Consider the following 21,452-nt stretch of genomic DNA (forward strand, 5'->3'; position numbering starts at 1 on the left):
TCATTTGAAGAATATTAATACAAAAAATGTGATGAAAGTGATCAATGTAACAGTTACTGCATGGTTACAGGTGTTACGTTGACTGTGAAGTCATTTTTTTCCCCAGAGACAGACGGATAAGACACATGCACCATAGGTTAATCTCAACTGCCTCTCAGATAGACATTTTTTAGAAAATCTGTGTAGATCTACAGTTTCCTTAGTTCAAGGATGTTGGAATTTTTTAGGTGTTTGGAAGCAATCTATGCCTAAACTCTAAAATATGCAAACTTACAGTAGATCTACATTCGCAGTCGAGAGTCAAACGTTTTTATTACTAAAATCTTTGACTACTATGTTGACTATACTAACTAACATATTTGAGTTACGTAAATACAAACATTTCTGGAAATATCAAATTACATATTTATATTTTTGTAGCGTTAAAAGTAGTTAAGAGCGGCGCTCTATTCCCTTACTGGGTCGCTTCATACCAATAAAAAACCTGGGTCATGCTTCCAATATTCGATGACAACGAGTCCATCTCAAGACTATCCCCTGCCCATAGCCAGAATATTATGGACTTTGGAATGAAAACTCTCTATGACAAGCAAGGAAAAATTGCAGAGTCAAAGAATCTACGGTAGGTGAGATAGATTATGATAAAAGATAGAAGTGGCTAACAGTGAAAAAAATAGAAATACTTCGACTTTCGACTGTAGAGTAAAAAAAATGATCTACATAGCAATCAAAGCTATCTTTAGCTGTGGTAGAATTTTGGCGACACATTTCTTCAACCCTTTTAAATTTTTTTTTGAAATGTGCCAGAACTTGCTCTAGATGAGTAGTCAACTTGGTCAAGAGGAGCCTGATATGTCTCTTACAGGGTGATGGGGGTTTCTAAAAATAAAAACTACTCGCAATTTAAGAATGGCCCCTATCAGTTATGGGACATTTGCGAAAGGATGTCCCCAACCAACCTTGGTACATAATTTCTCCCACCGCAACCATCACAGAGGGCAGAAAAAGTCTACTTGCTTTGAGTTTACACAGTCAAATACCGGCATAGTCACACACCTTCAGACATTCAATGATTTAAAATTTTACCTTCTTTTGGACTGCTAATTTTTTCTTTATTTGTGAAAAAGACAAAAATTATACGTCCTAGCATGCTTTTTAGAGTTGTTCCTGCACCATCCAAAAAAAAAAAAACCCAAAAAGAGAAACATATTCAATTGAAAAAAGTCTAAAATCAGGGTTAAAAAAATATTTTAGTCCAAAGTTTACATCCGGCAGTTATTAGTTTGCTATCTGGGTATGTTGCCATTTTGGTGCCAAAGAAACACCTTTATGTCCCATTCACCAGCTAGATGAGGCATGCAACATGTTAAAAATCGGATCAGTCTCTAGTTAAAGATACAGTGTTAAATCAATTTTATACTGGTCGATGTGGAAAGGCTATCTATGTGTTGAGCAGACTAGCTTTCATTCCTAGGTAAGAGGAGAGGCAAAATGAAACATTAGAAGAATTTTAGTAACATTTGATTTTTTATTTACAAAGATACTTAAGGGATAAATAACAATTAATTTAGGTATATACAAGCATTTACAAACAAGTTTCAATAAGTGGGAAAAAATCATACAGAAATAGAGTATAACGTAGGTAAGGGGAGGAGGAGGAGGAGGTTGGAGTTTAATACCTTTGCATGACTCAACTAGATGATAATGACTATAAGTCGAGCAGGTGGAAAGGACTGATGTCTACTTGATAGGCTTTACTTCTATACTATCTTAATGAATGAAGAAACGAAGGATAAGAAGACCACTGCTCTTACTCAAAAAGTGCAGGCTAGGGGCTGAAGCACCTCTTTTTAGCAGGGGATATAATGAAAGGAACCCTCTCTGCTCAGCAAGTATAAAAGAGGAAAAAAATATATCTACATTAATTAATTTGATCCACTAACTTTGAGCTAGCATTAACAGTAGATAATGATAGAGTCTTCTCAACTTCACATTATGATGTTACGAAAAAATTTTAATTGCCATGTTACAATGCAGTGCTGCCAGTTATTAATTTTGTCTTATAAGACAGCACTGCAACTTCACAAGACATTGCAGCGTATCTGAGACTCCAACTCTTCCTTGCCGTCCCCTTCACAATAAATGCAGGGTTCAAGATCTAGCTAGTAAGTAAGCTAGGTGTCTTCATTTTAAGTATCCCACATCTTAATCTGATTTCAGTGACTCATAGCGGATACCCTCTCCCGAAATTTGATCTCCAAAGAACTCACACTATTTTGTACAAATTCCTCCCAAAGAGAGGTTAGACATTTTTTCAGCATGCTTTAGGTTCATTTGGGTACTTTTTTTATTTTGGCTGAATTAAAGAATGATCTCTGCGCTTTTCTTTTTTTGAAGTAGATGGGAATTTTTTTAAAATTTGGCGTGCACTGATTAAAAACGGCGATGGAATTAAAGCGCATTACTAGTTTCGAAAAAATATATAAACATTCTTTAATGCTTGTTTCTTTTGCTTCCCTGTTTGCAGTGATGGCGGCAAAAGGAGAATATTTTTTTAGGGAAATTAATTTTCTGACTAGAAAACAATGAGTTAATTTTTGAGATTCATTTTTTTGTTGTTTACACATTGATAGGTGCGGAAAATTAAGAATTACTTGAGAAAGTGTCATACACTGGAAAGAGGCGTTAAGTGAAAAATGATGATGTTCGGCTTTCAGATCTAAGTTTACAACATTGTATATTTAACAAAACCATTTGTCTGAGTCGAATGTATACCTCCTACTGCCAGTCTGGGATGAATGTATACCTTCTACCGCCAAAAAATGTAAGAATCAGAACTATCAAGAGGCAAAAAGGGCACTTGATTCAGCCTTTATCGATTCATCTAAACTAAGTGTTAGTCGGTGGTGGCATTAGAATACACCTGTCTGAGTTTGCGACTTTACAGACTTTCTGCGTCATTTCATTTAAATACGGGGAAACAAAGCATTTCGAATTTATGAAATTTTGTCAGATTTTTTCCTTTAAACTATTAGAAGTACTCACTGAAAATTAAAACAGAGATATTTCCTGGTTTTCCTTCGAAAAAATAAAACATGAGAAGAAAGGTCTTCATAAGCAAACAAATAAAGAAATCCCCAAATTTTGGGTGAGGAGTCTCCAGTGCTTTGTGCCCGGGTTGCTTTCGACACGCTTCAATTAAGAAAGAAGTTCAGCTTTTGCTTTATCCTTTAAACTGAGTCGTGTAGAAGAAAACACTTGAGGGTTATTTATGTTTGTGTTTTGACTGAAATGACTTAGTACTTTTTCACTGAATTCAATCTTTACTGCGGAAGATTACAATCTAGTTGGATACGTCCAAAAATCAGGGTTTTGAATTTTTTGACTCTTTAAAATTGACTCATCGTTTAATAGTCATGCTCCCAATTACTTTTTCATGGGCAGATGAAAAAGATAAGATATAACAATTAAATGGTTCAGAGGGCGGTAATTTAATCCTCCTGATGATTACGTTTATTACAAATTTGCAGCAACCAACTGCCTTCATAATTTTTTTTCATAAAGATCACAGATCTTTCCAAAAGTGCAAACAGTTTATTTCCATTGCCTTCTTGGAGTTTCATCTTCTCTAGCTGAATAGCTCTTCTTTTCTAGCTCTTGGGTTCATTCGGCTGTGAAGAAACAGGCTGATATTTCAGCGGATAAAAGAAGAATTCTCCTTTCAAAGACCAGGTTTCAGGGTTAAATGTGCTATACATACTGATGAGGCTTGGAAACGTTGTTTATATTTTAGGAACTTTCAGAAAGTCTTATTGACATTGGTGAGTCTATGTAAGTTCTACATACGAGAGAAACTTTATGGCAAAGAAGTAAAAAAAACAAACAGACTTATCCTACAGTAGGTAGAAATGAAGCAACACTGTAGGACAACTGGAACTATATATTTGCCAACCTGATAGCAACTGAGATTCTAACAGTCAGAGGAAACAAAAAAAAAAGAAAAGAAAGTACAATAAAAAAAGGGAAAGTTTAAAAAGAAGGAGTTAGGACTAAAAAACCTCTCATTAGAAAAAGCTGAGAATGCTGTAGGACGAAAATTACGTGGGCATTTAAAAACGAAGCGGCCTTTCATAAATCAAGTATCACATAATTAAAATACGTATTTAATACAATGTCATTTTATCACAGATTTCTGGTCTTCTAATAATTTTAAGGACTAAAATAAAATGAATTTAAAAACTAGAACTAAAGTGTACAAATACTTACATGAGCAATTAACATTGAAAAAATAAACGTGTTAGTATTAGTACTCTCAATTGGTCTTTATCGTTCTCACACCTCCCTTGGCTAATAGTAATAACAACAAGAACAACAACAACAATGATAATAATTATTATGAGGGTTATGATAGCACACATGATAATACAGGCTTTTGTTAAAAATATCGATTAAGATAAAGATGGAATGTAGGTGAATGAAAAGATAAGTACGGTGCGAATTTAAACGCAGGAGAGATAAAAGACAGGATGCAACAAGGAAAATCTTCATAAAATGGTTTCAATTTTAATAAAATATCAGAAAAAAAGATATTAGCGTTTTGCTTTATGGTAAATCTCATGGGTTAAAACTCTTCAACAGAAAAGCTATCTCTTGGTCTGTGCTCAAAAAACACTAGGACACATCCAATACACAGAAAAAGAACCGAAGCAAATAACTTCACTAGGACTTACACATAGAAAATAATTTTCACAATATATTTGGCCTTCAATTGACTCTCTGCCCCAAAAACAAACCACTGGAAATTTTTAGCGACAATTTTAGGAGCAAAAATTACAATCTATAAGATTAAAAATAATAATAGAAAAAAAATACAGAAGAGGTAAGGGTGGGGAGATTATTTTTGAGAGTTGAAGTATTTAAACATTTTCTTCTCAGGATGGATTGAAATTTTTCCACAGGGTTTGAACCAACTTACCCAAAAAACATGTTCTTTTTCATTGAGTATTTAAAAAAAATTTCATTTGAGTGAGAATAAGCAAATGAGCATTTATTATTTTTTTTTCATTGTTCTTACACAAGTAGTTGGTTTCTTGCTTAGTGCAAAACTGCCTAGAGTCGGTTTCAGATGCTGTCAGCTAGAATAAACTTGTTGTTGAACATAACAGTGACGTTTAAATTTCCATCCTTATAATTTGATTTCTCCCGGGCATACAGTTTTTTTCTTTTCTTTTAAAGGGATTATTGAAGCTGAATTTTTAGAAACTTAAACTAACACTCCAGTAAAAGTCAGGGACAAAATTGGATTTGAAAAGCGATATTACAAATAAAATCTACACAATGCCACCATTGAGAATTGATTATTGATGGAATCGAAAACATTACACAATGGAATTATGATTTTATTTCTTTCCAAAACTGTATTTTGCTATCCAGACATTTTTTAAAAATACAAAAGATAATTTTTAAACATACTGATGAGTATGATTACAGAAAGTGGTCTTGTAGAAATAGCTCCACTCAATGGTTCTGTATTCATATTTTGGAAATATTACAGCTCATTAAAAAAGGAGAGCAGATAGTAGTTTAAACAAAAAAGGCTTTTGAATATGATGATAGGGTCCTTCTTTACAATGTTTTAGAGGATCAAAAGGATCATAATGAGAATACTTAGGAGCTGAAAAGACCACGATGCAGGAAAAAAGGAAAAAGAACTTCACATATTGAAACCAGGGTGTCTTGCAAAATTCACTTTCTCTTTTAGACTCTCCATCTTTTCTCTGACCCTTGCATTTACTGTCTCCCTGACTTTCCTTGCCTTTTCGTTCCAAACCAAATGGAATGCAGAAATAAACATATCTTAGCACAAAGCACCAGTGCGCATAGGTAGAGGCTCAGTATCGAAAATTCGTGAAATTAGGGGCCGTTCAAAAAATACATAACACTTAATTTCAGAGATATCGACCCTCTTCCCCTCTTCACTGGGCTACTGTGACATGAGCCCAAAATGATGCAATGCTCTTCTTGACTCTTTTCCACCGGAGCGTCAAGTAATTTATGAACGGCCTCTCATGCAAGAAATCATAATCTTGCACGGGAGTTCCATACCCTCCCGGTCATTCTCTTTCTCACTTTCTTGATTTTCCCAGTCACTAGACACCCTACAAAAACATTTCTTGATTTTCCCAGTCACTAGACACCCTGCAAAAACATACTGATAGTGATGGAGAAAATTTTTATAATCAAGAGAGCATTTCCTAACATGGATTAGGAAACTTAGAGAAATCGAGAGCACAATTTTTAGGGCGCACATCAAATTTCCCTTATGCATAAAAACGTTATGGAGGATATCAGATAATGGGTAATGGAGATGATAAATACTCATTCCATATTCATTGGATGAATTCATCTCATCAAAATTTTGAGCAGCTTGTGGCAAAATTATAAATACTTTGAAAAACTCTCTATTTTTCATTGGAGTTACTACAGATCATTTATCACAGATGGGAATGAAATGAGTGATGGTTGGAAAGATTGAAAAATTAGAATATTAAAAAAAAGGGGAGGGGGTAACAAAGAACCGCAGTGAGGAGAGATTGAAAACGAGAAGACCTCCTTCATTAATCCACCTTGTGTAACTTGGAGGGGTTGTCTGAAGACTCACTCGTGGTTTTAATTTTCCTGACATAAAAAAAGAGAAAAGCCATGATTTTATAGTGCATTCAAAATTGAATTCTCATTTCATGGGCAGTGTGATAAAAAAAATTATAAAAAAAAAAATACATAAATAGATATTGGGAACATTCACTACTTATCTAATGACATTTATTTCCTGCATTTTATAAAAAAAAATGCAAAGAGGCATGTTAAGTTAGTTCTACAACTGTATTCATAAGTATTCCAAAAAATTGAAAATCTAACATCTGCAACATTAAGGGGAAAGACCAAAGAAAAAACAAAAAACAAACAAAAAAAAAAAAAAAAAACAAGTAATAATACCCTTAGCATCAATAGCGGTAAAAAATCATTGACTTTCAGAGTATTTTTGAGCTCAAAGAATGAGGCCATCAGCTCAAGAATTAAAATTAACACGATAAAAAAATATTGTAAGTCCATTCCATACCAAAAACAAGAACGGTAATACTCTAAATTTAAAAATGCTTCTGAAGTATGACTTTCAGGGCTGACTTAGTAGTTGGGCGATGACAATGGTGGATGACTTGACATGTTCCGTGGGAATAGTGCACTGATGTCGTTGAGATACCGCGATATGCTTAAGTTGTGGACTTTCTTGGCGTGAATCTTCAGCGTGTCGACCCGAGAGTAGACAGCATCACATTGCGGACACTTGTGGTTGCGATAAAAGTGCGTTTGGACATGGTGCCAACGGCTGCGGATTGCTTTTGAACAAAGTATACAATGGTACGTGCCGGGCTGGGCTGGGTTTGATCGGAAGATGTCCGGCTGGCGGCCACTGCTTTTGCCCCCGCCCCCTGATCCACATACACTCTCCATGTCGTCTTTATACATCTCTGATTTTGCCAGAAAAAAAGAGAGAAATCACACAATTAAAGTCAGCTCTTTCAATATCTCTATTCAAGTGTTCAGTTATCTGCTTTGTTAGCCATTGTAATTATTTCTGAGTACGTCATCTACTAAAAATAAGACTTCGACAGGGTTCATCATTGCTTTCAAAATAAAAGTGAGGGACATCCAAAAATTTTCTTACGTTAAATTGAGGATTTTCAAGGACTGTTCTGGGAGTTAACCACACTATTTATTTCAGGGCATGGAGCTGATTTTTCTAAAAGGTTTCCCAAAGTCAAAGATATTCCAATATTTAAAATTCGAAATAAATTAAGTATGTTAAAGAATTTTTCAAGACGTTAAAAATCCTATTGAAGCTTTGAAACATTTGATTCTTTCACCACAAGTCAGAAAATTTGATGGGGGGAAAAAAACTCACTTAAAAGTGCTCACTCTTAAAACTCACTACTAAAGATTTGTGGAAAAAAAAAAGAATAAATAAATCAGCTGAAATCATTCCATCAACGACAGTAATTGGCGAAAATTGTTTGCATTTCCTTGAGGTGTTTTAGCAGGGAACACATGGAAAATCATGATATTTCGTAGGGCCGTGAATTTTTGAGTAGTAAATCTAAGGTTAAAAAAGGGGATAACCAACCCTTTGCATCAAAAAAATATTGAGTTTTGAGAGCTGCAAGAAACCCAAGAACACATTAAACGATGTTCAAGGTAATCATTGTCATATTATTAAGTGAGATGAGATGCTTACGAATAAAGACAGTAGAAGAACTGATTAACTTATCAGAAAAAAAGATATATGAGAATAAGCTTTCATAAGTGCTCACCAATGATTTATCTCTAAAAAATTACGAAAGAAAAGTTTCCACTATCGGAATCGTGAAAGAAATTAGTTTTCCTACGGGTATATAGAATTTTCTTACTGAAGTGGCACTGATATAGAAAAACTCGAAGGGGACACCTTAATTTGAGCTCCTAACCTCACACGCTTGAGGAAAGCCATGACCATTTGGCCATCAAACTGGCTCAGAGATGGAATATGTCAGCAAGCTATTTGGGAGTTCAATATTGCAGAGAGGCAGGAATTTCAAAGACCCTAATCCCTTGCCACAATGTTGCATAGTAAGATGCCACAAGTTTAACATTCATTGAAAATTTCCTCAAATCCCTTGCTGCTACTCATGGTTTTCTGGATTGGGTATTTTCAGCACTCCTAGGTATGACCTTCTATGACCTATTTTTGTGTTCCTGATTTGGTGGGGCCAATTATCCCTTAAATGATTGAACAATTCCACATAGTCCGTTAGTTTCACTTGTTTTAAATAGCCCTTGACGCTGAGTCAGTTGCACTGATTTTTCAGAGCACTTGAAAAACCATCAGCAAAAAACATGTAAAATGTATCTAATATTTTTTCCTGTCCAATCGAAAGATTGACTGATGATCGGAAGACAGATTTAGTGACTTTTAGAGGAAAGGGTTCTTAACTCAGGTAAATTAAAATATTTGCAGTTAACATTAAGACTAGTGTGTGTTCCTAAAATTTAGAACAGAAGTGCGTAAGTTGAGAAGGATGAAACAAAAAAAGTAGGTGGAAAATCATAGAAGTTTAAATTATTTTAAAAACAAAAAAAAAACTCAATTTCTAAAATTTAGATTTAAATCAAGTTTTGAAAAGCAATCTAAGATGTTTATGGCTTGAGCTTGAAATAATCCTTGCCCAACCCAAGGCAACATTCGCTCTGTACTTTGTCCTTGCTCGAAGAGTTGAGTATCAAAAATTTGGTATGATTGGTTTCCATTTCACACTATATTCTGTACAAAACTTTCCAGTGATAACTTTGGACAATCATTGCGTGAAAGTATGGAAAAATTATAAAATAAGAGATTTTAAAAAGTTGTAGTCTGATGGACGATTAAGAACTTTCTGAACATTGAAACTACCTGCAGAAGCTTTTTACAAGAAAAGATGAATAAGATATACTGATGCAAACTTGAAAACTTTGATAAGTGACAACGTAAAGTTTACTGCATTTTTGACTATCCAACTTCAAAAAATCACAACTCATAATTCAACTCAATCCTCAAGGGACAGGCTATCACTTTTCTGAGCGCAAAAATGTATAATACATAAAAAATATTTCATTCAGCCTGATACTAGCAGAAATAGCACATTGTGATATACTTTTTGATTTGTAAGGCTTGCTGGCTTGTCATACTTTGCATGAACATAAAAATTATCTTGGTAATGTCAAAGAAAAGTCCATAAAAACTGTAATAAAATGACCCTTAAATGTGTTTGCGGACAGCACAGGTGGGAAATATACAAATTTTCAAGCTTCCATTCAATGAGTAAAGTTACAACATAAACCAAGCTAAAATATACGAGAGCAAGTAGGACTATGTCTCACAAAACTTAAATAAAAACAAAAACTATGAATAGAAAACTAAAATTGTGCTTTGCGTATATGTGTTCTGCTTAAGGTGAGAGTAAAAATTAAATGAAGAAGCAAAAAAATAATGATAATAAAAAAATAATGTGCGACTTAAGTTTACATTGAGATGACAATGCTACAGAATGTATGCAATGCAAAGCAATCTAGTTCTACGTGACATTCAACACTGAGGTGCTTCATTGAGGACAATGCGTGATAAAAGAGTACAAAAACTTTGAGTGAAAAGTCCGACAACAGAGAGAGTTCACATATAACAATAGGTTTTGATGGCAAAAATGTTCTCATTGATTCACAACACCACATTTAACAGGAGGAGTGACAGAAATGACTTAAATTTCTGAATCAAACGCCTGAGTTTAAAGGTGCCGCTTTGGATTTCAATGAAATGAAAATTCATTCTAACTTATTCAATGTACAATTTCTGTAGGATGGATTAGATCTATACTGGTAAATAATTGATAAAAAATATGTTATGGATGAAAGAGAAAATTTGTCAATGATTTGGATAAAGTTTTTTTACTTAAAGAAAAAACTAAAATTACTATTTTACTTAAAATTAGTTAAGTACCTATCATCGCGTTCCAGCAAAATTAATTTTCTTCGAAGTAGGAAAAAAAAATTCTCAAAACGAGAAAAAACTTCATTTGAATAGAAAAGAAAGTTTCACTTCAAAAAATTGATCTATGATGAAAAAATTTGATTCTGATTCAAAAACAATTTTTTTAGTCAGAAAAAAAACTTCAAATAAAAGACAAATTTTTTCTTTCATTTGTCTAAAATATGTTTTTTTAAACAATTATTTTTCGTGGGTCATATAATTTTGACTAGGTGATACTTTATTTTTCAAACTTAACTAAGGATGTTGGGAAATTTTGGGGAGAGTTCAAGTCAAGGCATTTTTTGAAGTATAAAGCTAAAAATTCTGGCCTTGGTCGATCAGATAGACCAAGTCTTATGGAATCACTACCTGGTAACATTTAAAGTCTAAAATGATCTGATATAAATTCACTTAATGGTTAACCATTTTGGTTCTTTTTGGGAGGGGGAGGGGGCCTCGGTCAGTTTTCTTAGTTGAGAAAGAAAAATTCCCTCTAGAGTTATGTGAGGAGGAATATTGGTAGAAATGGTGGAAAAATTGAAATGAAAGAAAAACTAAACTATTGAGTCCTAACATAATCTGAGCTTGCCAAAGTCACAAGATTTCTCATCACAGGACATTCGAACTTTCTACGAATTTGCTTTTTATGTTCTGAGGGAACACCCAAAAGAGATCTTTTCAGTGCAGCTAAATACTTTTAAGCATAGCTTTTGGTGCAGCTCAAAGCTTTTTCAGATTACTATAAAAATAAAAGCAATAAATTAAAAAAAAAAAAAAAAAAAATTGTAAGCCAGGAACTTTGCATAGAATTGGAACCAAAAATCAATGTGAAATGGTGCTTTTATATGAGTTGATTAACATCAGCCTGTGTCACAGGCCACACTATCAAAGCTAACCATCAAAATATCAAGGTCAGGTGTTGTGATTGGCTTGTTCGATGACTTGGACCAATCACGGCCCTTGACCTTGACGTTTTGATGGAGTATTTTGATAGTGTGACACAGGCATGATGCCTTTTCCATAGAGAGTGCGTGGCTGCGGAAGAACACCTCAGTTTGAATCATCAAGGACCCTGTTTTAAGCTCCTTTTTGAAACAAGTAAAAATTGCACGAGAGAAAATTGATAGGAGTGATCAAGATCAACTAGTGACTCCAGCTACAAAATTGAAGATACCTAAAAGCGATGAAAATTCGTGTTTAAAATTCTTCAGGCGGAGTTAGAGAAGGGGGATTAATTTTAGAGCAATTAAACACACCTCCAAAAGAAGGAGGTGCAATCTAGGACGCTATTTCATCGCATTATAAAAATGATTTTTTGCGTCATTACAATCAAGTTTTAGAGAAATTTTGTGGAACTGTCAAAATTTTGAAATAAAGTTTCAAGAAGAACCAAAGGCTGTTAATTGAGGCTTGTTACTTGTAACATTTAAATAAATCACTTTATGTCAGAGTGTTTTCTTTATTTGAAGTTCACATGTTTGACTGTATTATATTTACTTCAACAAATACTAATTTCCTCATTATTTATCTCAGATTTTATAGAGTTAAAGTTTCAATTTTAAATAATAAAAACATGGGTGGAACTAGGAGGGGCCTTAGCCTCTCCCCCTTCGTCAAATCTATTTGGCCCTTCCACAGGATTGTGAGGGATTTTGCCAATTAAATGCGTCACATGTCTTTCATCTTCATAATTTGATACATTTTTCGGTGAGATAACCTCAAAGCTCCTGAAAAGACTCAATTTTCCGAAACTTCTCGGAGGAGGCCCTTTAGACTCTTCTCTGGAGCTAAACAAGTCCCCAAGCCCTCCCTAAGAACTGAGGGAGTCCCACAGATCCCTCTAGATAGAGTATCTTTTAGTGCAGCACCCACCTTGATGAGGTGCCCTTTTGGTCTCCCCCAGAGAAACTTCCTAGTTCCACCCATGAATACGAACTACTTAACAGACATTTTCTCCAAAAAAATTGGCTTGATCTTCAAATATTCGTTTTATCTACTTTGGTGTAATTCTTTGAAAAATAGCTGCGGAGAGTTCAGGGGCTGAAAAATCCTCTATTCTAGGAGTTTTAGGAATATACACTGACGAAAAAAAAAAAAAAATTAATCAGGCTGGATAAAATGGAGCAAAATGAGGAAACATCCATGAATGAAAGGGGGGGGGGGGGGATGAACAAAAAAAAAAAAAACAAAAAAAAAACAGGGAGGTTGTCATAAAATTTGATACAATATCGAGTGCAATATTTACACACTATGTGCTGAAAGCAAACTAACACTGTATAACTACAAAATATGCAAATTTATATTTTGACAGTAAAATAAAAGCATACGAGACAGGTTTAAGAGTACTGACACAAGAAGAAGACCAGTTCATAGCAATTGACATGGTTCAAAGGAGCTATGTGTTTAAAAATAATTTATATGGAAACCACTGTTGAAGAGCCAGTTATGGTAAATGATTAAGACTTGATGTGATTATAGTCATCAAGTTATCACTTAGGACTAAATAAATGTTTGAATCAAGCTTCAAAGACAAAAATCTCATTTTAAGTTTTTATCCCTCCAGAAAGTTTTCGGTGATGATTCCCGCAAGATGACAACACTGAGTTTCGTCCATTAAAATGAAATAGAAACAATCAATATTTATTGTCGCAGGCTGTTTCACTGGGCATTGGTTAATTAAAATTGATTTAAAACAAGGAAAATCAGTGTTTCCAACTTGTAAGAATTGTCATAGAATATTCCCTAGAACATGGGAAGGGGAATTTTCGTCAGAGGGTCAGAAGGTTGGCATTCAAGGACTTGGATACTTTACTTAAAAACACTCATCGCATGAACTTGATTTGATAATTTCCAATGACTGATCATAGCAGACACTGAGCTCACAACTATATACAACTTTAAATACAAAAAACACAAAGAAGCGGCAACAAGGCTCAAAAACACTGAAAATTATTAAAGCTCCATATTATGGCCGTAAGATAAATTTCATTTGGAGGCGATTCTACTCTTTCCCCTAGAAAACTGCACTTTTACAACCACAACTGGTTTCACTTACACTCTCATTATGTCTTGAAGATACAGAAAATTGGATTGCATTTAGCAGATATGATTTGTATACAATTAAAAAAATCTAACTACGAAAGCAATATTATAGGATATACATTGACTTTGGAAACCTTCTGTGCATAAGACTCTTCTGCTCAGTGACGCCCACAAATTTTCAATTCCAAGAGTTCAGCTATACATAAAATCTGATACATTCTGTACCAGCCTACTTATTTCATAGTATAACTAACCTTTGTTATGAAATTGAAATTTTTTTTTTATACATACGGCTCATATCACATCAGGTTCACAAGTCTGGTATAAAAGAGTTTATGAGGTGCCTCATACTGACTCATTTTTCCTTTTTTAGCATGTGGCGGTGGGGGAACAAATACGCAAAAATATGTAGGCATGGTGCATGTCAAGTATAAGAAGTTAAGTAAAAAATCTGAGAGGAAAAGCGAAAAGGTTAAGTAAGTCGAGTGTAAACTTTCAAAACCTTTCACTTCAATTCTATTTTTCGAAGAGGGTTCATTGCACTTGCTTCACTGAATGATTAGATTATGACATGATAGACGTATTTTTGTTCTCATTTTGCCTACTTTGGATTCTGCTTCAAATGCCTTTTCAGACGTTTCTTATTTAAATTTAAGGCCTGCTTCATTTTTCTTTAGCCCGCTTCGATTTTAAATGCCATTCTTAACCTACTACAGCTTCAATGACAGAACTCCTTTGAAAAAAAAAGACCGAATAAAGTGCATCATAACTTAGATTCTCTAAGTTTCCACATCATTGACGAGCAGAGAACTTAAAATAATTTTTTTTTTTTATTAATTTTACTGCAAACGATAACAACTTTCTTCAGGTATTAATCATTCAATTAACTAAAATTGCAATTCGTAATTGAAAATTATTCCTCCATTCATTTTTCTGAATGAATAGCCAAAAGTTTCAAGCCCATCGAATTCCCTGATTTCTGACCTAATAAAATTCCCTGTTTTCCATACCCATAGACACCTTGGTTGTGTTCCGTGCAAAATTTGTTAAAGGATGGGTCCAGAGTGAAACCCAAAACCCAGAGCCCTGCAAGAGCTACATTCTGGCAAGCATGCAACTTACACAAAGAACATCAAATTCATAAGCAGCAAAGTAAATGAGAAAAATGAAGAATTGTGTATTTGTTCTAAAATCTTAGAAATTGAGTTGATTTTCAGTGACCAAATAAAAACCACGATAAGAAAGAAATACTCTTCATAATAAAAAATATAAAAAAAACCAAAAATCAATTTTTAATTTGGGGGGGGGGGGGGGGGGAGGAGCAAAGGAGAACTAATAACTTCAGAGGAACATGAGGGTCCTTCTGAACGTTTAAAAAAAAACTGAACTGAAAAAATATCATGGATACTGAATACTGATAAGAAGGCTTTTTTCTTTCAATTTTCGTTGGTGCATTGATTTATGATTTTTTCTTGATATATGTCGGAGAAATGCATGTTTTAGGGTACCACCTCAATTATTATAAGAACTGTTTCTTAACACCATTTTGGGCAAATGGGTTACAAGTGTGTTTTAAAGCTTGGCGAATAATATGACTGAGCTAATTTTAGATACCCTATTTCAAAGCAGATCAAGTAGGATTCTAGCTGTTATGATGAATCTCAATCATACATCATACATCTTTTCGGACCTGCAGGTTGAAAATTCCAGGTTGATGAGGCATGTTGGGTGTTCCCTTTCTAATCAAGGTGAGGACTGTCAGAGCTTACAATTATAACTGTTTTAAGCTGTCCATGATAAAGAAAATTAAATCTTGAACCATCTTGATCCATCCCTGGACCTTCCCTTTCCTATAAGAGTAACACTCACACTAGACAACGTTTTTACATTCCCATACCCTTGCATACGTAAGGGTTTTACTGTAGTTTATGGCCATTACATTCTGTGGTTGTTTCATGGGTTTCCTTGGCTTTGCAAGAACGCACACCCAAAAAATATGTCAGTGGGAACATGTCTAAAATCCAAGACTTCTACTAGATTCAGACATTGTATTTTTGGAAATCTTCTTCATGCAGTAAGAAACAAGAAGAGTAATATATAAAGCAAAAAGACTTACCATCTAGAGCATCAGAGGTGTTGCCACCTGAATCTTCCACATCATGGTCACCGGAATTCAAGCCAGGAGAAACATTTGAATCATCTGTAGAATCACCCTGCAATCAAACACATTACATTTGAATGGTCAGCTTGCATTGATTGCATGATAAAACCTTTTGTGCTTCAATCTTTTGCTCTTAATGCTAAGAAAATAAGCATGAAACTGGCTGCTTGTTGGTTAAGGTGCTGCAGCTGTCAGAAAAAGGGCACCGTTGACCAGAGCTCATAATATTATTCAAAATCTAATTCCCCTGGATTTCCTTAATAAAACGCTGTCCACTCTAACGAAATCTACTACTACAGATCTCCGAGATCTACTAGATCACACTAAAGAGATCTCTGTCAAGTTAAGTAAATTATTCAGGAAAGCAATTTTTGACGACTACAAACAGATTGCGGTTTAACACACAAGTCGTTTAGACAGAGTGCTGGTATTTTGCCAACATGCATGAAAATGCAGTTTAGAACTGATATTCTCATTACAAAGGGAAAAAGCTCATTTGATCATGATTTTTCCCCAAAGAGAAAGTTGTTTGGTGCAACGCTAATGATCTCTCCGAGCTTGGAAGCAGAAAACCAGGGATTTGCGCTGCACTGATAAAGGGTCCAATTAAAACCCAAAACGAGTTAGCAGTCGCCTTCCTGACTGGTCGAAACTAGTGTGCTACTAAACAGCACATCTTTCTAAGAGATTTATGATCAAATAAGCTTTTTTTTCTGCTATGAGAACGTTAGTTTCATAATGAATTTCAACGCATGCTGGCAAAATTACTAATATTGTGTCTAATTTTTTAAAGTTGGGTCATTGCCATGAAACATGAGAGCGCAGAGGCTACTGATCTTCATCAGCCAAAACATTGTTAATAATTTGTCTGCAGGGTTTTGCTATTTTATTTACTGTTCTAGAATTCCATTCTGTAAACCCTCTACCCACCTTAGTGGGCCCCTAGGAGTGTATGAAACGAGTTTGGGAACCGCCACACGAGAAGACAGAAATTGTCTGATTGAAAGGTCAGGAGGTAAAAAGAAAAAGCTCACAAAACATTATCATCATCGTGTTTTGAACATTAAATATTGCTCCCAGCAGCACTAAATGTAAAAAATCTCTTCAACTTTCAAACTACAAGGTCACTGATGCTATAAGATGTGGATCAATATTTGCACCTTCTCTAGACATACAACAGTAGAATACTAAAATGCACCAGCAATAATATGAACTAAACAGCTTAATTGAAACGCAAAAATCGGCTGGCCAAAAACTGGTCTTTTGTCCACTTCTGTTATACATGATCGCTAGTTGAATGCGCCAACAGCGCTGTGAATGCGTTAGCCACAAGATTAAAAATTGAGTACATACCTTTTTGACTAAGCACTGCGGCATTGCTGATGGGAGCTGATAACTGCGAGGAGAACTTGTTCTATCACTCTGAGTTGATTCAACACTCACATCACGCCCATAATCATTCTGCCAAAAAAGTACAACAGTTTTAGAAGTCTAATCTATTAATGGATTTGAACTAAGCTTGAGGTAAGGTTGAATATGAAGGGGAAATCACATGATTCACAAATCGGAGTTAGTCGATTCTCCATAAGCTTCATCATGGCATAGGCTCAATAGAGTAAATTCACTTTACGGCATAATATTGTTCGACCAACATTGTTAACTTTTTTCAAGTCACTTTTAGATTTTTTTGGTGAAGCGCTGCTTTACTTCCGAGTATCTCGGTTGAGGAGTGTTTGATGGGAGAAAGAAATCAGGACCATCAGCTACGTTTGCCTGATGAGCTCCAATAAGAGCAAAACTCCTGGCATTCTGTTGACGGTCCTGATATTTTTTACCGCACCAAACTCTCCTCAACCAAGATAGGTACTGCAAAGTAAAGAGGCGCTTTACCAAGAAATTTATAAAAGGCATGAAAAAAGGGAAAAATATTAGTCAAAGAAGCTCCATAGTTTCAGCTCCCTACTTTGATTGTCCAATCAGACCTAGGAGTTTGGTGCTGGAACACCGAAATGAAAGTTTGAACTAGTAAAGAGACGAACATAGAGGATCTTTTTTCATCTTTTGGACTACACAAAGTTTTTAATACAGTGAAATTTTGATGAGCCGGACGAGCACAAGGCCTGAGCTTGGTTGTCGTCTGACTTAAGCGAAGTTCCGCCTAATGCCAATCTCACCATTAGTTGTCACAGGTGAACCAAATCATCTGTAAAAAGTAATTCTGATACCTTGATTAAAAGCAATGATCAGTGAGTTCCTTCAGAAATTTTGAAACTAAATTGCCCATGAAAGCTGTGAAAAATTATTATTTAGCTGAGGTTCCATTTGCACGGACTCATTGAGTAGCAAAGGTGACTGATATCAAAGCCCGCAGTCTCATGACAGTGCCTTAAATTATTGGTGATGCGTGGCAACACGGCAAAAGAATGCAGAGCATAATTCAGCTGAGTTAAGGTTACCAAAAAGAAAAGAAAACACATAAAAATTGAAGTAACTTCAATACTTTTAAATTGAAGAAGACAGCCCACCCACATGGCTTGGGGAAGTGAAGTGTTGAAACCTTAAATAGGGCTACTAGATGACCATCAAAATGGAGGTTATCAAGTCTACCTATGAATGACATTGTTAAACAATAAAAATAAAAATCATCAGTAGGACAAAAAGAGAGGGAATGACATCTCTCATGTGTAAAGTGGCAAAACTCCCTCCGATGCGATGTCTTGGGATGATTGTAAGTGCATTGCAAGGAATTAGATACTAAGTAGTCCGTCAGAGACTACAACGGATTATGAGGCCCTCTCATCTCATAGATAAAAAAATGCTTCACAAGCAGGAAAAACCAGCTGCCAATCGGAGATTCTGGTGGGCTGACGCCAAACAATTATTTTCAAGTAAAAGAACAGACAAATTATTTAAGTGACACGGCAGTAAATGTAAGGTTGACACTGACTACGCTCCTCATCTGGCTGTGCTAGGTAACCTGTGTTTTCGATAAGGGACTTCACTCTAATCTGGGTATGGCATGAATTCGAACATTGGCCTTATGTTGGTGAAACGTCCGCAACTCAGCATTTACGTCAGACTCAAACCAAAAAAAAAAAACTTGATGGCAGGACCAAAACATGTGTCCTCCCAGTTAAACCAATTTCCAAATGAGACAAGAACCAAAATTTCCAATCAGACCAAAACTGATTATGATAATAATATTAGAAAGTTGACTTAAGGAGGTTCCACTGTATTTTATTTTGCTCTGTTCAAAATGAAAGAAAAGTTAGTAAAAAGTGAAAAACTTTACCATACCATTTAGCTTTTTCTGTAGGATGTTACATAAATAAATACTCAAACAAAACTTACCATTGGAAGGTCTCGCTCACTAAAGCTATCCTCAAGTGGCGCTTCTTGTTTGACATTTGAGTACAGCTCGTCTGGAGTACTAGATGTTCCAATTTGTGATGACAATGAAAATGATGAAATGAGAGCACTGGAAGTAGGTGTACCCGAAAAACTTGACGAATGCTGTAAAACAAGAACAGTATTGTAAGATATACCAATGTAGCATCAAGGCGAAGGGAAGAAAGGATGATTGAATGAAATAAAAACGATGAACCAGAGTGGGTGTACAGTACCTCTTAGATTAAATGCAGGAACTGACATCAAGTCACTATCCTCAGTGCCAAAAGTATAACTTTAAAGGAAAATATTTCACTCAAATGAGTATACGATGAGTATGACCACCAAAGGCGATGACTGTTCGTCAACTTCTCTGGTCCTGAAATAGAAACAGGTTTCTATAGTCAATACAAGACTGAACGAACCCGGCACCATCCGTATGGGAAATCCCCCCGCCCCCAGTCAAATCTGATGAAACTTTGATAGGTTGCTCAGCTAGTCATTCTGATCACAGCTCTCATGAGCCGAAAGAGATCCCATGTGCAGTTTTTGAGATATTCATCATTTTATGTGCGTAAATCAAAGTTTCGCTGGCCGGACCATTGTGTAGCGCTGCTCGGGTCCTTCACTTCCAGTCGACTCCAGCCGCTCTCCGCAATCCCACCACCCATACCTGAGGCTCGGACTCCAACGCTCACGAGGCTTTGCTCATCGTCACCGTCCCGGGTGGTGATAAGACCACCCAGGCCGGTGACGATGAGCATATATATTTAGTTTTTGTTTCTCACTTACAAAAATTATATGGAATTCATGAGGGATAACAGGGAGAAAAAAACTTACAGGTAAATGAGCAATAGGTTGATCCAATAAAAATCGATCGGATGGAGGGTTGTTTGGAATACTTTTAGAACTTTGCTGTGTGTCACTGTCTGTGTTCCGCCTTTTCCTAACGCTCTCTGAGCTCTTAGGTGGAGACGGCGACCGAGGCCTTTTTTTCTCAGCTATCTTTTCACTAGTTTGGACCTAGAAACAGAGAAAGTTGAGAAGTTACCATACAGAAACAGATTTGAGAGAAACATCATTAAATTTCTAATGAACACTTCAAAATTCGCTGAGGAACTGAAATTGTTGTCAGACCATAGGACTGAGCAAGTTTGACTTTGAAGACACATAGGAATCAGGGGAAAAAACCTAAATATGATGTCATAATACATGGATGCAGATAAAAAACAATTATGACCATGACCATCATTAAAATCAAGGCAACCTATGGGGAAACAATATAACCATTTACATTTCTTGCTTACAGCGTGCCAGATTTCATATACTGCCATCAATATACTGACTAATAATAACATTGCAACAGGAAATTGTAAATTTTGAACTATTGAAAACTTCTCTTCTACTTGTCTTCATCTGTAGTTCAATCACTTTGCACAAAGTATTTCAAGAAATTGGTGAATTATTTTTGTTCGTTAAAAAAAACTTGATGACTTCTTGAAGAAGAAGGAGAAATATGTTTCAAAACCTTGGTACGTCCCTACTCAAAGCAAGTGTAAAAATTGATAAATCTAACCTGTGTATCATCACTGAGGCCTCGAATCATAAGCGCATTCGCAGTTTTCAAAACTGTCTTAATTTCATCTTGCTTGACTTCAACTTCGCCACGATACATGAAGTGGAGAAGGACTTCCATTTCCTTGGGTTGGACATCACTAAGGACTATAATTGGGTGCGGATGCTTACTCTGCAGAAACAAGTTTTCAAAGTATGGACTACATGCGGATAACACCATCTGATGAGCTTTGAAGGTTTTAAATTCCCCGCGGTCACCGGGACATGCAAGGGTGACATCTACCAAAGATTCATCCTTGAGGAATTTGCTCAGGACGCCAGTGAGGTTAGAGGTATGGTTCCTCCACTTCAAGCAAAATGCCTCCTCCATGTTTTTCCCTTTAGGAACTAGAATTGCAAACACGACCGCCTAGAACAAAGAACCGAGATACATTAGTGACAATGTTAAAGAGGATAGCATAAATACAAATATTTATAGATTGAACATATGATGAAAGATATCTAGGAGAATGTGTTGATGATGGGGGTTGCTCAGCTCTAACACCTGAAACCAAATGAGTTCAATTTTTTTTTTGGGGGGGGGGGGGGGGGCAAAGTTTCCAAAATGTTTCTGTCAGCCATTGTTCTGCATAATTTTAAGGCCTAGAGTCTAAGTTGGTTACATGTTGGAGCAAAGCAGAGAGGATGAGTATC

At 35.6% G+C, this 21,452-nt stretch overlaps 1 protein-coding gene across 10 annotated transcripts in view; it reads right to left on the bottom strand.

Moving 5' to 3' along the window:
- Positions 1-21,452, bottom strand: part of LOC109034236 (uncharacterized) — a 151,323-nt gene that overhangs the window by 8,387 nt on the left and 121,484 nt on the right. For 8 of the 10 annotated variants that reach the window (XR_011899110.1, XR_011899109.1, XR_011899108.1 and 5 more), the window contains 7 exons: positions 20,761-21,168; positions 20,025-20,207; positions 19,149-19,310; positions 17,151-17,258; positions 15,753-15,849; positions 6,169-7,529; positions 1,509-6,128 (listed from right to left, as the gene is read on the bottom strand). Coding sequence is in view for 2 of the 10 variants with exons in the window: in XM_072295907.1 (XP_072152008.1) it covers positions 7,186-7,529; positions 15,753-15,849; positions 17,151-17,258; positions 19,149-19,310; positions 20,025-20,207; positions 20,761-21,168 (1,302 nt within the window). In the remaining 8 variants the exon portion in view is untranslated. Of the gene's footprint in view, positions 1-1,508; positions 7,530-15,752; positions 15,850-17,150; positions 17,259-19,148; positions 19,311-20,024; positions 20,208-20,760; positions 21,169-21,452 lie in introns of those variants that run through there. The other 2 variants (XM_072295907.1, XM_072295908.1) reach the window with 2 other exon arrangements.

Source organism: Bemisia tabaci, chromosome 2 (assembly GCF_918797505.1).
Source record: "Bemisia tabaci chromosome 2, PGI_BMITA_v3".
NCBI lineage: Eukaryota > Metazoa > Arthropoda > Insecta > Hemiptera > Aleyrodidae > Bemisia > Bemisia tabaci.